This window comes from Trichogramma pretiosum, unplaced genomic scaffold (assembly GCF_000599845.2).
Source record: "Trichogramma pretiosum strain Unisexual culture from Peru unplaced genomic scaffold, Tpre_2.0 scaffold67, whole genome shotgun sequence".
In the NCBI taxonomy this organism is placed as follows: Eukaryota; Metazoa; Arthropoda; class Insecta; order Hymenoptera; family Trichogrammatidae; genus Trichogramma; species Trichogramma pretiosum.
In genome coordinates, this window is record NW_019641691.1 from 189,418 (window position 1) to 203,758 (window position 14,341).

Below are 14,341 nucleotides of genomic sequence, written 5' to 3' on the forward strand. Positions count from 1 at the left end.
ACAGATAAAAATATGGTCTCTCCATAGGCCTGTCCTGTGAGAAGTATCAATAGTGTTTAAAGAATTCAATATTAGAATTCGAAGGATACGCGTTCCACGGCCGCAATTCATTATCTGATTATTTGATCATTATCTCAAAGGTTGATTTATTAATTTATCATTAATTGTTGTCATACCGATAATAGTTGCAAAATAAAGCACTAATATGAAATGAGAAAAAAATTGGGAAAGACACTATTATGCTGAATTATCTATTGAGTAATTTATATATTACATTATTATTTATACATTTACAATAATTTAAAAAATTATTTACACCTTTGTTCGTAAAAATCGTGAATGAATTTGGATTGGTGAATAAAATTTTTTTCAACTGTAATACATACAATTTAGACAAATTTTAAATTCTGAGTGTGCGTCATTTTTTGACTTATCTCTTCTTCTTGCATAAGTTGGGTTCGAAATTGGTGAACCTGTTTCAGTGCTTCGTTCAACAGATCTCTTTGTTTTAACATCACTGCCTCCCACTTTTTTGCATAATCTGAAATGATAAATACATTTTTGCTATTATTTCAATTATCTGAAATGAAGATAAACTCAAATTAGTTAACTAAATCTTGATGAATGCATAATTCATGAAAATAGGAATTTTAAACTGCGTTTCATATTTTAGAAATCTCATCTAGAGTACTATGCACATTAAAATTTCAAGCTTTATGTAGTATGTGTATGGAATCTAAAATCTAGATCCTTATTGTCTGGCATTGATTTAAAACAGATATAATAGAAGCACAAATTTAGTCGAATTTATTCAAGAATGTTAACTATAATTGGATATTAACAAACAACACGTCTAACTGTGTTAAAAATTGTTTGTAGTACCCTACGAAATTTTTAATGATTTGCAAAGAATGCTTCTTCATTACTGCTAATAATATATATGCTAAATCATAGTTAGGGTAATATTTGAAAAATATAAACTTAAGTAAAGCGGGGGAATATGCCATAGCTAAGAGAAAAATTGGAATAAAAAAGTATAATGAATGTATGGAATTGAATCTTAAGCATTTAGGACTGTAATTAGTTTTAGTTTTAAAAATGGTTTTTATTTACAAAAGAAATTACATGTTACATATATTGTGCCAAAAAAGCGCATACAAAAATACACTTAGATAAAGTTATATGTACAGAATTAAACACAGTTGCTTCGCTGTACTAAAGTCACACTGGATAGGAGGCTGAAATATCTTCAGAGTATGATAACTTGATTTTTAGGTAGCCGATGCAGGAAAAATACCGCATGAGAAAAACTGCGGGGCTCGGATATCCAGAGGTAGAAAGTGGTTCACATTAAGCTTTGTTACTTGGACAAATAGCTAAAATTCTTTAGGAACTTTTTATCTCTGGGAGCCAAGCAAGTATCGTTATTGAGGACTGTAAAAACCACGTTTATGTATTATCGATAGTATAGCGAAGTGGCATCATCCCCGAGCTGGCGTTTTCCCCCACTTTACCTTGAATGGAAACCTAACCTAAATGTCTTCCATTTCTTTCATCTTTCGGAAAGTAAGAATTTTTGTTTTTCTTACTCGATAAAATAATTCGATCGAAAGTTATACTTTGATCTTCGAACCAACATGTTTCAATATTGGCCTATTCGAAGGAGACAAGCCAGATTATTTTTGGACTTTTACGCAGTTGTCACATTTTAAAGAGATTAAAAGGTCTTAAATAAATATTTTATTAAATAGGGTCAACCATTCAGCGAATGAATGGTTTCAAAAAATGCGACATAAATCACATTATAAAAACCACAACAATTTTTTTTATTTATGAGGCAGATGATTTTCAGATTTTAATGCTCTTATTTAACAAGTTTAAACATTAATTTAATAATAATTGTTAAAGTGCAATCCATTTGTTAAATAATGTTATTTTAAAGGGTATTTTACCAGTAAATGAATGGCCTGAACCAATGAATGAATGCGGCTGAACCAATAAATGAACATGTGATATTGTCAATTTTAAAATTGAATATTGTAACTCAATGAAATAACCGAGTCACATTGAAGAATTTATATTAAGTCGTTTACTTTGAGTAGTTTAACTCATTAATGATTGTAAAAATCTTCCAGGAGTAATCGATTTTTGACGATTAGACTCGATAAATCCATAACCTTTGCAACGAAGATATCTTAGGATGTCTATTCAATTACTGGGTAAAATATTGATTATGCCTATTTTACCCAGTGATTGAATGATTTTATGCCCTAGCGTTTAATATAAATAGATTTACTAATAAAAAATGGTTTTAATTTAAATCAAACTGTTGTTGTTAAAAGTGCTGTTCCCCGAGAAAATATGAATGGTTGTTACAAAAAGTATTATCACAATATTCATTATTTAATTAATTTAATGTTCTAGTCATTCATTTACTGGTGGTCGTTCATTCACTAGTCAGTTGACCCTAAAAACATCATTATTCAAATATTGATATTGTCAAATTTTTAGGGAAAAGTTACTTTCTAATTTAATAGCATCAAGTGCAACGATCATAATTTCGCGCCAGGCTCAATACGACGATGTTTGCACATGTGACGTGGGAAAAACAATCGTTCGTCCTCGTGTCACTTACAATGCGCAAACACGTGAGATTCTCCGCGCAGTCCCGGGCCGCCGATCCACCGGAACTCGAGAGTGTATACGACCAGCTCATAAGTATCCACGAATTGACTTGAGCTGGGGCGCGCTTAAATCTTGTAAAGAATCGTCTGACCCACGTGTGTCAGGTGGTGCAGCGCAAGGTCGGATCATTCGTGGTCAAAGATGTATTTACGCAGATATTTCTTTGTTCTCGCGGCGTGTGTTTTTGCTCGCAGAGTATCGCCCTCCCCACGTCATCCATATAAATAGGCGGAAAATTCATCCGATGTGTGTACGCGCTATTTCCTTACTTTATGTTGAAGGAACGAACGATGAAGGTTGGAGAAATTATTCTCTCAATTATTAAGAAAACATAGAACATGCTTTGCTAAATAAAAATTGAATTTATTAATCCTTAATAATTTCGTCTTTCGTCAAGTATTGAACAAACTAACAATTTTTTGTTTCAAACTACCTTCAGCCTACTGAAATGTTAATGATAGAAGAATTCAAAACCGTGGTAATAATTTTTTCAAAAGTTTAAATAGGGGCAAGTATGACAGTTTGGTCCTTTTGATTAAAGTCTAACTGTAAAATCTTTTTGTTTTTTAAATTGTTGAAAATCTTAATCTCAATCCAGCATTGATTAATTACTTAGCTATGATATTATTGAAATCAAACAAATTAAGACAAGTACTGTAATATTTCTATTTCTTAAACGATAATGACAATGCAAAGTTTGTGATAGAATAAATCAATAAAATAATTAATTAATATAATCATTAAAATTAATAGTCACAATTATTCATTCAATTTATAATTATTACATACAGTAATAAGTGAAATGATAATCCCATACGATCATTCAAAGTTAACAGTGGTATGTAAAAAACCTTACTCATGACTCTACTTGCCCGGCCGTCTCGATTAAATCCAATGCAAACATTTCAATTTCATGTACCGAAAGCAAACTTTATATTTTACATAAATTTTCCGAACAATTAATTAAATTTTCTTATTCAACGATGAATAATAACATAATCTTATATTTCAATTTCTTCTTTCCCATTAATGACATTAACTTCATATAAATTGATGGAAAAATGATTCTAAGAAAAAATTGGATATTAAAACGAAAAAAAATACAGGGTAATGACTTGAAATATTGTTGAAAATTGAGTACATTTTTTGCATGTTTTTTCAAACATGACAATTGCGAACGTCTTCAATTTTATCAAGACGGCCGGGCTAGTAGAGTCAAGAGTCAGGTTTTTTACATGCCACTGTTAACTTTGAATGATGGTATGATATCATCATTTCACTTATCACTGTATACAATTGTAAATTGGATGAATAATTGTTACTATGAATTTTAACAATTATATTAATTAATTATTTTATTGAATTATTTTATCACAAACTTTGCATTATCGTTATCGTTTAAGAAATAGAAATATTACAGTACTTGTCTTAATTTGTTTGGTTTCATTACTATCATAGCTAAGTAATTAATCAATGTCGGATTGAGATTAAGCGTTGCAATAGTTTGAAAAACAAAAAGATTTTACATTTAGACTCAAATCAAAAGGATCAGACAATGTAATTTTGTGAAGGAACGGGAAGCAGGGTACGTGAAAAATTGGCTTTGCCCATTACTCTTCTCTAGAATTTTTGCCGTCGAATCGTGGTATGAATTTAGACTCGGTTTTTAAGAATAACAATAAAAACACTTTAATAATTAAAACTTAAGTATATATACAAAAAATGTAATGCAATCTTAACTCGAAAGTCGATGCTATAGGATCGAGAATTTATCGCATGCTCTGAGCGAGTATACTTTTTTAACTGTCACTTGGCACGAGCCTAGATATGGCCAACGACACATAAGCGATCTTACCGCTGAGAGTGCGCGACTGACGAAGTTTTACAGTCAAATTGAAAACCGACATACACGAGCGAACAGACAATTATACTTGTCCCTATTTATTTAAACTTTTGAAAAAAGTATTACCACACTTTTGAATTATTCTATTGTAAACATTTGAGTAGGCGATTAGTTCGAAACAAAAAATTGTTAGTTTGTTCAATACTTGACGGAATTTATTCGATTTCAAAAATATCATTTTTTCAATTTTTTTCAGATTTTTTCTAAACTAATACAAAGTTTTAAAAATAGAAATGTAGCTTAAATTTACCTTCTTGATCATAATCAACTTCGTGAGTCATGCTAAATAAGCTGTGAGCTGCATTTAAAAATTTAGTTGAATCATCCATGACAAGTTTATGTGAGTCCAAAACCTCATCTTCCAATAATTGCAAAGCTGAGACGGCTTCATGAAATGTATATAAATCTTGAGATAATTCACCCTCCTATAATTCAAAAAAATATAATTAATACTCTTGAGCAAACATATATAAATGAATTAGAATTATTGACTCGATTTTAGGAGTTTTAAAAGTTATAGTAAATTCCAACGATTTTTTCGTATAATGGAATTAAATTATCCAGAAAATTTAAGATACTCTATATTTGTGTTATAAAAATTCGAAATTTCTGTCCATCATGACCAACTTTTTTGGAGATGAGGTAAGATTTACATTATTGCGAGGTCCGATGAACTTGAGAAAGATGAGACAATAAACACAAGAATAATGCTCTAGCGTTCGCTAGTCAATCGGTTTAGGCAATTAACAAGACATCACTTTTTGTGTGTTGTTCGACAAGAAATTTGTCGATCGTCCTTTCTTCGTCATTTCTTGTCGAATGACACTCAAAAAGTCATGTCTTGATAATTTCCTAAACCGATTGACTAGCGAACGCTAGAGCATTATTCTTGTATACTCAAAATACGGCAAATCGTGAATGCGATAAACAAATTTAACAAATAAACACACTAACCCCTTTCATTATCAATCTATAAGGTAATAAAGTGAACAAATTGGCCAATCTCTCGATTAAAAAAATTTATTTAACTGAAAATAATAGTTTTTTGGAAAGCAATTACAGTCTTGTACCTCCAACAGTTAAAAAAATGTTTTATTAACATAACAAAAATTATTGGCATTTTTTTTTCTGAAAAAATATTAAGTTTAGGAAAAGTTTAAAAATTTATCAAGGAACACGCCTGAAATTTTTCCTGAAAATTGAGAAATCGTCTCAGAAACTTCTAAAAAAATTCCGACATGTTTATTAAATAATTTGAAGATTTTTTCATTCCACAAGCTTTCTCTGTAAGCTATGAAAATTTTTTTTGAATATGTTTGAAGGAGTGGTTCAAAGCTTCCATAAAAATCCCCTGAGATACTTGAGTAGTCAAGATCACTCCTCAAACTACGGAACAAATCACTTCGAAATCCAGCAAAAAATTAAACCTTTTCGGCGTTAATAGGTTAAGGGGTAACACCACTCTAGGATTTTGGAAAATAGCTAAAATTTACGAATTTTTTGTGGGGGCTACGATAAATACTTTAATTTGAGACTTTGAGGACTAATAATACATACAATGAACTATAAGAAAAAAATTTTTTTATTAGTTTTAGGCCCAAAATGGCGAAGATATCACAATTCTACAAAATGGCATCTAGAAAAAAATTTCAAAAAAGGTCTTAAAGTTAAATGCTTTTTCTAGGATTTTAGCTCAAAAGTGAAAATTGTAAAAATTGCGTGTTTCTAAAAAAAAAGTTTCAAAAATTCGAGAAAATTCCCTCCGAATATTGTTTATAAAAATTAAAACAATTAACTTATCGAAAAAATCCTACGTACTTCCGTTAGTAATCTTATTTTAAAGCTTCAGTTCAAATTTCAACTCAATCGGTTCAATATTTTTCGAGATATCGTTTCGCCAGTGACGAAAAATGTTGTTTCGAGAAAAACGCGTTTAAAGTTTTTTTGATACGAAATTCATACAAAACCTATTATTACTACAAAACCTAGTATTAGTATTACCTTTAATCAGCCATCCCTGCACCATACAGTTGGCACTCTATAGCAACCTTTACAGGTTTTTTTATATATTAAAAGCCATTTTTCACTCGCACAATAATGTACTTACATGAAATTTTAGCAGCAGTGTTTGAATAGAAAAAGTACTAAATTTATTGAAATTCGCTGATTTTGCGAAAATATGTTCGTAAAGACCCTTCCACTCAAATTGAAAACTAAGCATCTTATAACATCGTCTACCCTATAAAACTAATTTGGCATCATTCTACACATCACAAGGGAGCTTTTTATGCAAAAAAAAATCGTTTTTTTGAAAATCCTAGAGTGGTGTTACCCCTTAAGTAAATTGTAAAGAACTTATTTTATGTTGTGTACTATTATTATTTTATTATTATTATAATATTTATTATTATTATTATATTATATTATTTTATGTTGTTTACTATTTGTTATTAGTTATTGATATATTTATAACTGACCACCTTTGTATATTGTCTGTACAAGTCAGCATATCAGTCCTAATGAGGCCGACGAAGTGATTTCGGTCAATCGTTGACTAGAGCATGGAAGTGTGTGTTTATCCACTTTCATGAACCGAACATTTTTAAATTAATTGAGATTAGCACCGTGTTTACAGCCCTTTTTTTAAAACATCATAAAAAAGTTATCACATCGAGGAGCGCGCTCGCGCTCGCTCTGGCAAGTATGGCAGAGAGAGCTGCGGCGTACACGCTCCTCATATACAGTGCACTGGCCTTTTTCGCTACCCGCGAAAACTCTTTTTCACTCTCATTTGAATTTGATAACAGGTATCTTAATTCTGTAAAGTGCTATGGAATCCTGGATAAAAATGCAATCCAACGATGTATATTACATACCGAAAAAAGTTTATTTTCAACGAAATACGAGCGATTGAAAGAAAAATCCACTTCGCAAAAAACGTTCTTACCAAAAAGTGGTCAGACCAAAATCAGTTTCAGACCATTTGCTGTGTTCAAGTCATACGCTCATACGTTGTTACGCCATCGATGTATATGATGTATGAATCGAGAACAATAATAATAATACATTTTCGTATTAGAATTGTATACATACACATCTATATCTTCAATATACATGACATGATGAGGTTTCTTTTCTCGTAGAGCATTATACGAAACCCCGGTAGCCCACTCGATGCTCTTGGTATGAATACCGACCCGGCGACGACTCTCTCCGAGGAAGTCGAGATATTATGGCTACATTGTTCCCCCGGGTGGCCTACTCGGAGCACCAGGTATAAATATCGACTCGGCGACGACTTTCCCCGAAGAAGACGAACTGCTTTCGCTATTTCGTCCACCCAGGTGGCCTACTGGATACGAAAATCGACCAACTGACGACTTTCTCCACGAAAGTTGAGATGTTATGGCTACATTATGCCCCAGATGACGTGCCCTATGCCCCAAGTGCGAATTCCAACCAACGACGACTCACTCCGAGGAAGTCAAAGATTTTAATATATATTTAAAAGTCATAAAAAAGATCTTCAAACCAGTAAAATCTTATTTTTTACCTTGACGTCAAGAAATTGTACTTTTTGTTGAAAAATTTAAACTATTCATGCTATTGGCTAAAATTTTACAAGCTATTATAAAAAAGTTAGTTGAAGTACATACTCAAATTTCATGATAATAGCTTGCAAACTCTGGTTTTTAGCTTTGAAACAGTCAAATCTCATTTATACCTTGTCGTCAAGAAAATGTACCTTTAGTTGAAAAATTTAAACTATTCATGCTATTGATCTAAAATTTCACAAGCTATCATAAAATAGTTAGTTTAAGTACATACTCAAATTTCATGATAATAGCTTGCAAATTCTGGTTTTCAACTTTAAAACAGAAAATTTATTTTTTCTTGTACGGTAAGAAATTGTACTTTTGGTTGAAAAATGAAAACTATTCATCGCATCGATCCAAATCCAATTTGATACTTTTCAAATTATCCAAATGCTCATTATTAAACTCAATCCACCATTGTTCAATTACGTGGCTATGATATGAATAAAATCGACTATATTCTGACAATTATTCGGCATAACTGAAATTTTTATTTTTCAAATACTATATCAAATTAAAAAGTTTACCACACAGTAATTTAAAATTGTGGTAATACTTTTTTCAAAAGATTAAATAGGTGCAAGTATGACAGTTTTATCCCAATTCAAATCTAAATCACAAATCTTTTATTTTTCTAATTTTGGAATAGTTGAATATCAATGTACTATTGACCAATTATTTAATGAGCTATGATAGTAATGGAATCAAACGTATTCTGACAACTATTCATACGCAAAATGAAATTTTCTTTATCAAACTTTAATTATACTAAAAGTCTGGAAAATAATTCAGTACGTGATTTTTAACACGTATTTTGAATCAAAAAACCTTAATTATGATTCTACTTGCCCGGCCGTCTCAATCAAAATCGATGCGAACCTTAACAACATAATCTAGAGAAATCTTTCCGTACTTCGAATATAGCTCAATTTTTTTTATAACAGATCCAAATTTTTCAGTCTTTTTTTCAATTATTTATGCTTATAACGTAATGTTTGAAGACGATTCATTTTTTTATGCAGTGTATTTATTACATTAATTACATCATGCACTAACTCTTTATCAATTTATAAACGCATGTCCTTCAATAAGCTTTTCTTATCAAAAGGAAAAAAATTCCACATGCTATCCAAAAATATTAAAATAATAGTATATTTTGTAACAAGTGCGCGAAGCAGTTGACTCATCCAGGAGTTGTTTTCACCCGAGCGTAGCGAGGGTGCAAAGACTCCTGGATGAGTCAACTTCCTCGCGGACTAGTTGCAAACGATATTTTTTAACTCTGCTTGCGAGAAACTAGGGTTTTCTGACGCTTTAAGGTTAGAAAACCCGTGTTTCGCGCACGCAGTGTTAAAATAGTTATTTATGCAATAGTAGGCAAAAAATACTTTCATTTAAATGAGGCGTTTTACCGCACACGCGTTTTCAAAATGAGGCATTTTACAGCACACAAGTGTCCAAAAACGCTTTTTGTGCACTAAAAAATGTGCGAAAAAAGACACTTTTCGTCATACTATTGCATAAAAATTTTTTTTAGATGTTAAATAATCATTTATAGCAAAAATAAATGATATAATTAAATGTTCAGTATGAATTGACAGTTTTTATTAAACTTACGACGAAGGCGAACGTCTTTATTTCAATTGAGACGGGAGGGCAAGTAGAATCATAATTAAGGTTTTTTTATACAAAATAAGTGTTAAAAATCACGTACTGAATTATTTTCCAGACTTTTAGTATAATTAAAGTTTGAAAAAGAAAATTTCATTTTGCGTATGAATAGTTGTCAGAATACGTTTGATTTCATTACTATCATAGCTCATTAAATAATTGTTCAATAGTACATTGATATTCAACTATTCCAAAATTAGAAAAATAAAAGATTTGTGAGTTAGATTTGAATTGGGATAAAACTGTCATACTTGCACTCATTGAATTTTTTGAAAAAAGTATTACCACAATTTTAAATTACTGTGTGGTAATTATATAATACAAAACCAAGATGTACTTATATGAGGCATTACTCGCCAAGTGTTCTAATGCTTCGCCGTGCGGCCCAATTAAGCGAAATTACTCAATTTCTAACTCACGTAAAAAGTATCGAAATTCATTTAGAAGAAAAAAGTTACCCTTCATTTTGAATGGGAAATAGGGTCAACTGACTAGTGAATGAACGACCACCAGTAAATGAATGCCTAGTGCATTAAATTAATTAAATAATGAATATTGTGATATTATTTTTTGTAACAACCATTCATTTTTTCTTGTGTAACAGCACTTTTAACAACAACAGTTTGATTTTAATTAAAACAATTTTTTTATTAGTAAATCTATTTATATTACACGCTAGTGCATAAAATCATTCAATCACTGGGTAAAATCTGAAAATCATCTACTTCACCAATATAAAAAATTATTGTAGTTTTTATAATGTGATTTATGTCGCATTTTTTGAAACCATTTATTGACTGGATAGTTGACCCTACCTCAGTTTTCTGATGGTGAGGTTTTCAAAAATTTTCCATTTTCCTCGGAAAACCGCTGAAAGAACCTTCAAAGTAGAACATCTCAAAAGTGTCATTTTAAAGACTTTTATAAATAGTCCCAATAGAAAGCTGAGGAAATTTTCTACCAATATGCAAATTTTCAGAGTGTGCAATTGGTTATGACTTATTGAAACACAGTGACGAACGTGTAAAACGCGACATTTCGGCTCGAGCGGCAACTGTTTGAGCGCGTAGTGGCCCGCACGGCACAGAATCTTACATTTTTACACTTTCGTCGCTGTGTTTCAATAAGTAAAATCAATTGTACACTCCGAAAATTTGCATATCGATAGAAAATTTCTTCAGCTTTCTATTGGGACTATTTAGAAAAATTAAAAAAATGCCGTTTTTGAAATATTCGACTTTTAAGTTTTTTTGGCGGAGTTTCCGAGGAAAATGTAAAATTTTTGAAAATCTGACCTCTTTATCTGAAAGCTGAGGTAATTAACTATCGAAATGATGGGTTACTTTTTTCTTCCAAGAGCGTTTCGATACTTTTCACGTGAGTTAGAAATTGAGTGATTTCACTTAATTTGGCCACGTGGCGAAGCACTAGGACACTTGGTGTGAAATGCCTCCCATACCTAACAATATTTTTCAAGCTCGCTTGTGCTATGAATCCGCTAATCCAGTTTTCTGAATGTTCTCGATTATTTTCTATTAATTTTTAATATAATCGGTAGGTATACTATATGAATACAGACTATAGGTTCCAAAATTATATTTATACTTTAGAAGTAACCAATTATTGTACAAATTCATACTTCCAAATTTATTCATTAATAATAAAGTGTCACATATTTAAATGAAAAAAATAAATGTGAAAATTGTCAATAAATAATGGTAATGGAGTTGATTTTGAACTCTTCGTAGAATTTTTTTTATAAATTAAGTTTCTTTCCTGTTAGTAGATAACGTAAGAGAATTCACGTGCTGGGCATTCGGGTGGTCTACGTACGCCTAGTAGTCCGCATTCAGCACATTTATATGAGTAAATCTAAAATAAAATGCAGTTTCGTTAACAAAAAAACGTGAAATTTTTTTTTTGCTTGCCCAGGGGCTTGGACCCCCGAAAATTGTTGCTAGGGGTCCTAGACATGAGAAAAAACGCGTGAACATGAAATTTGAAGATGAATATTTTTAGTGTGTCAATTTTGTGTTTTAGAAAATGAAAAATCAAGTTTTTACGTAAATACAGCAAGTTACTCGATTTCTAAATCTTCGAAATTATTAGTATTAAGACTCACTTTAAAAAAGTAACTGACTTCTGCACTAGATAGAAAATTTCCTCAGCTTTCCGATGTTGGTATCAAATATTTCGATACTTTACATTTTCACTGAGAAAATCGTTATCAAACATACCGGGCTCAAAGAGGGGGCAAACATTTTTATCGAACTGTACAGTAAGTGGTGATTGGAACAGAAAATGATCAGTGTTAGATTGTTAATTATACTGTAAACATCTGTCCATCGACCTAAATTAATGTTTCGTACATATGTAAATATTGTAAATAGTGTAAATACTTCATTGTATATTGTTCAAATATTTTATTTTATATAGTGTAAATTTCCAATTTGAAATGGACGCGGAATTAGTGGACAAGAAATTACATATTGGCAGCTATGTGTACTTAAAATCTCGAAGTCATAGAAACAAGACATACTGGGGTTGTTGTCTTGTTTGGTCACAGCTATGTATGGCAAGAGCCGTTACTGTAATGGGTGCTTACGGAGAAATAATCGTTACCAGAGGTCCAGAGCAATCACCTCACTCGAACCACGTGGTCGTTCCAGAGACGTGCCCTGCTGGAAAAATCGTGTCAATGTAAAGGGAACTCTTGTACTAAATTATATGTAAATATTTCAATATGTAAATATTCGCATCTGTACGTAGTTTGAAACGACTTGCTGAAGAGCGCCCAGAAAAACCTCGAGCACCCAAAATATTGCGAATAGAATTAGCTGATGTCTCTGAAACAGTTCTCGCAAAATTACTGGAAAGAGAAAATTTGAAGAAGGCAATGAGACGAAAACGGCTCGTGGATCTGCCAAGTAATCCAACAAATATCGAAGTTCTGGAAGATTTACCTAATGGGTTTGCGAAAACTCTATAAGGACAATCCTAGCTCAATCTAGGGCATCAAAATAGTTTTATCATTTTTTGATGTCTTCAAAAACGTCTTCGGAATTTTGCATTAATCTTCGTCATGCTCTAGATTGAGCTAGGAGGCTCAATCGAAAACTTGAAACAGTCAGAATTTATTAAAATTTGACAAGGGATTCAAAAAATATATTTTCAAATTTTTTTACCGAAACAATCGGGTTCTAGAAACCATTTTTAATTAAGAAAAAAGCATTTTTCAGCTCTAGAAGCTATCACCTTCAATTTAAAAATTTGGAAAAATTTAAGGTTATGTATTTTGATAAAAAAAAACGAGAAAAAAGTTTTTCTAGATTTTTCGAGGCTCCGTATCGCCCAAAAAAAAATTATTTGCGTTTAAAAAAGTGGTTTTTTGCTTTAAAAGGTGTGTTAGATAATCGGAAAAAATCTGAAAAAAATTTAAGTCATGTTTTTCAATGCAAAAAAACTGAAAAAATTTTTTAGTTCTACATCGGCTCATATCGCCGTATCTCGATTTTCAGAATTTTTAATGATTTTATCTGAAGGCCTGAAGCACTCAAAAAATCTGAAAAAATTCAAAGTTGTTTGGATTATTAAAAAGTATTTTTATGAATTTTTCAGATTTTTTAATTACTTCAGGGCTTCAGAATAAATATAAATAGAAAATAGACGTTTATACCGGAAGTGGGGGGTAGGAGGGGGGAAGGGATCTAAACTTTCGTTTTTGGGACCTTTCCACCAGGTACTATAACATACTAAACGCGCGTCAAAATCGGTGACATACGTGCGCACAGTTTTGTAAAAAAGTATTATTTTGACCCATATTCATTTATTTTATTAGTCAAATCACGAGCGAGTTTTGATTGTAGCGAACTGCGTAACGCTGAAAACCGCGCGGCCGCGCTGATAACAGCTCGGGAACAGAAAACAGTGAACAGAGTAAAAAATTCGCTTTTATAACATTGGTATTCGACTGAAAAATTAAATGAAGTAATGGTTTCAATAGAAAATTTTCTCAGTTTTTTTGTGGTGCAGTAAGATTTTCTGATACACTTTATTTTCACAGGAAAAAATTAAAAATAAACCAAAAAGTTCACTTTTTCGTACTGAATTTTTCGAGATGTTTAGCCCAGTTACCTCCCACATTCCCGAATACAATTTCACGACAACCATTTTTACGACAAGTATTTTTCTCGGCGTCATTCAAAATTTTATGTGTGGAAATTTTTGATTCAAAAACTTACGTTCAATGATATAAGTTGAGCTAAATCGCTATCAGACATTACATTATCATCAGGTTGGTCTTGGAATTCAGCTACTTTTTGATTTTCTGAAATTGTTTTTATTTCAGTTGGTTCAGATGCAGCTAATTCTTTTACTCTATCAGCATAACGTAGGGTATTCAATGAATGTTCACAAGAAGTCATGCCAGGACTTATCATTGCTATCTGTAAAAATATAAAACACTTTATAAATTATTGTTTATTAC

At 31.4% G+C, this 14,341-nt stretch overlaps 1 protein-coding gene across 1 annotated transcript in view; it reads right to left on the minus strand.

Annotated features, from left to right (window-relative positions):
• Positions 1-247: 247 nt before the first annotated feature.
• LOC106657869 (kinesin-like protein Klp10A) overlaps positions 248-14,341 on the minus strand; it is a 59,196-nt gene continuing 45,102 nt past the window's right edge. Inside the window, exons 9-11 of the mRNA XM_014379562.2 lie at positions 14,097-14,300; positions 4,839-5,013; positions 248-541 (exon numbers count right to left, since the gene is read on the minus strand). Coding sequence (XP_014235048.1) covers positions 390-541; positions 4,839-5,013; positions 14,097-14,300 — 531 coding nt within the window. The 3' untranslated portion in view covers positions 248-389. The remainder of the gene's footprint in view (positions 542-4,838; positions 5,014-14,096; positions 14,301-14,341) is intronic.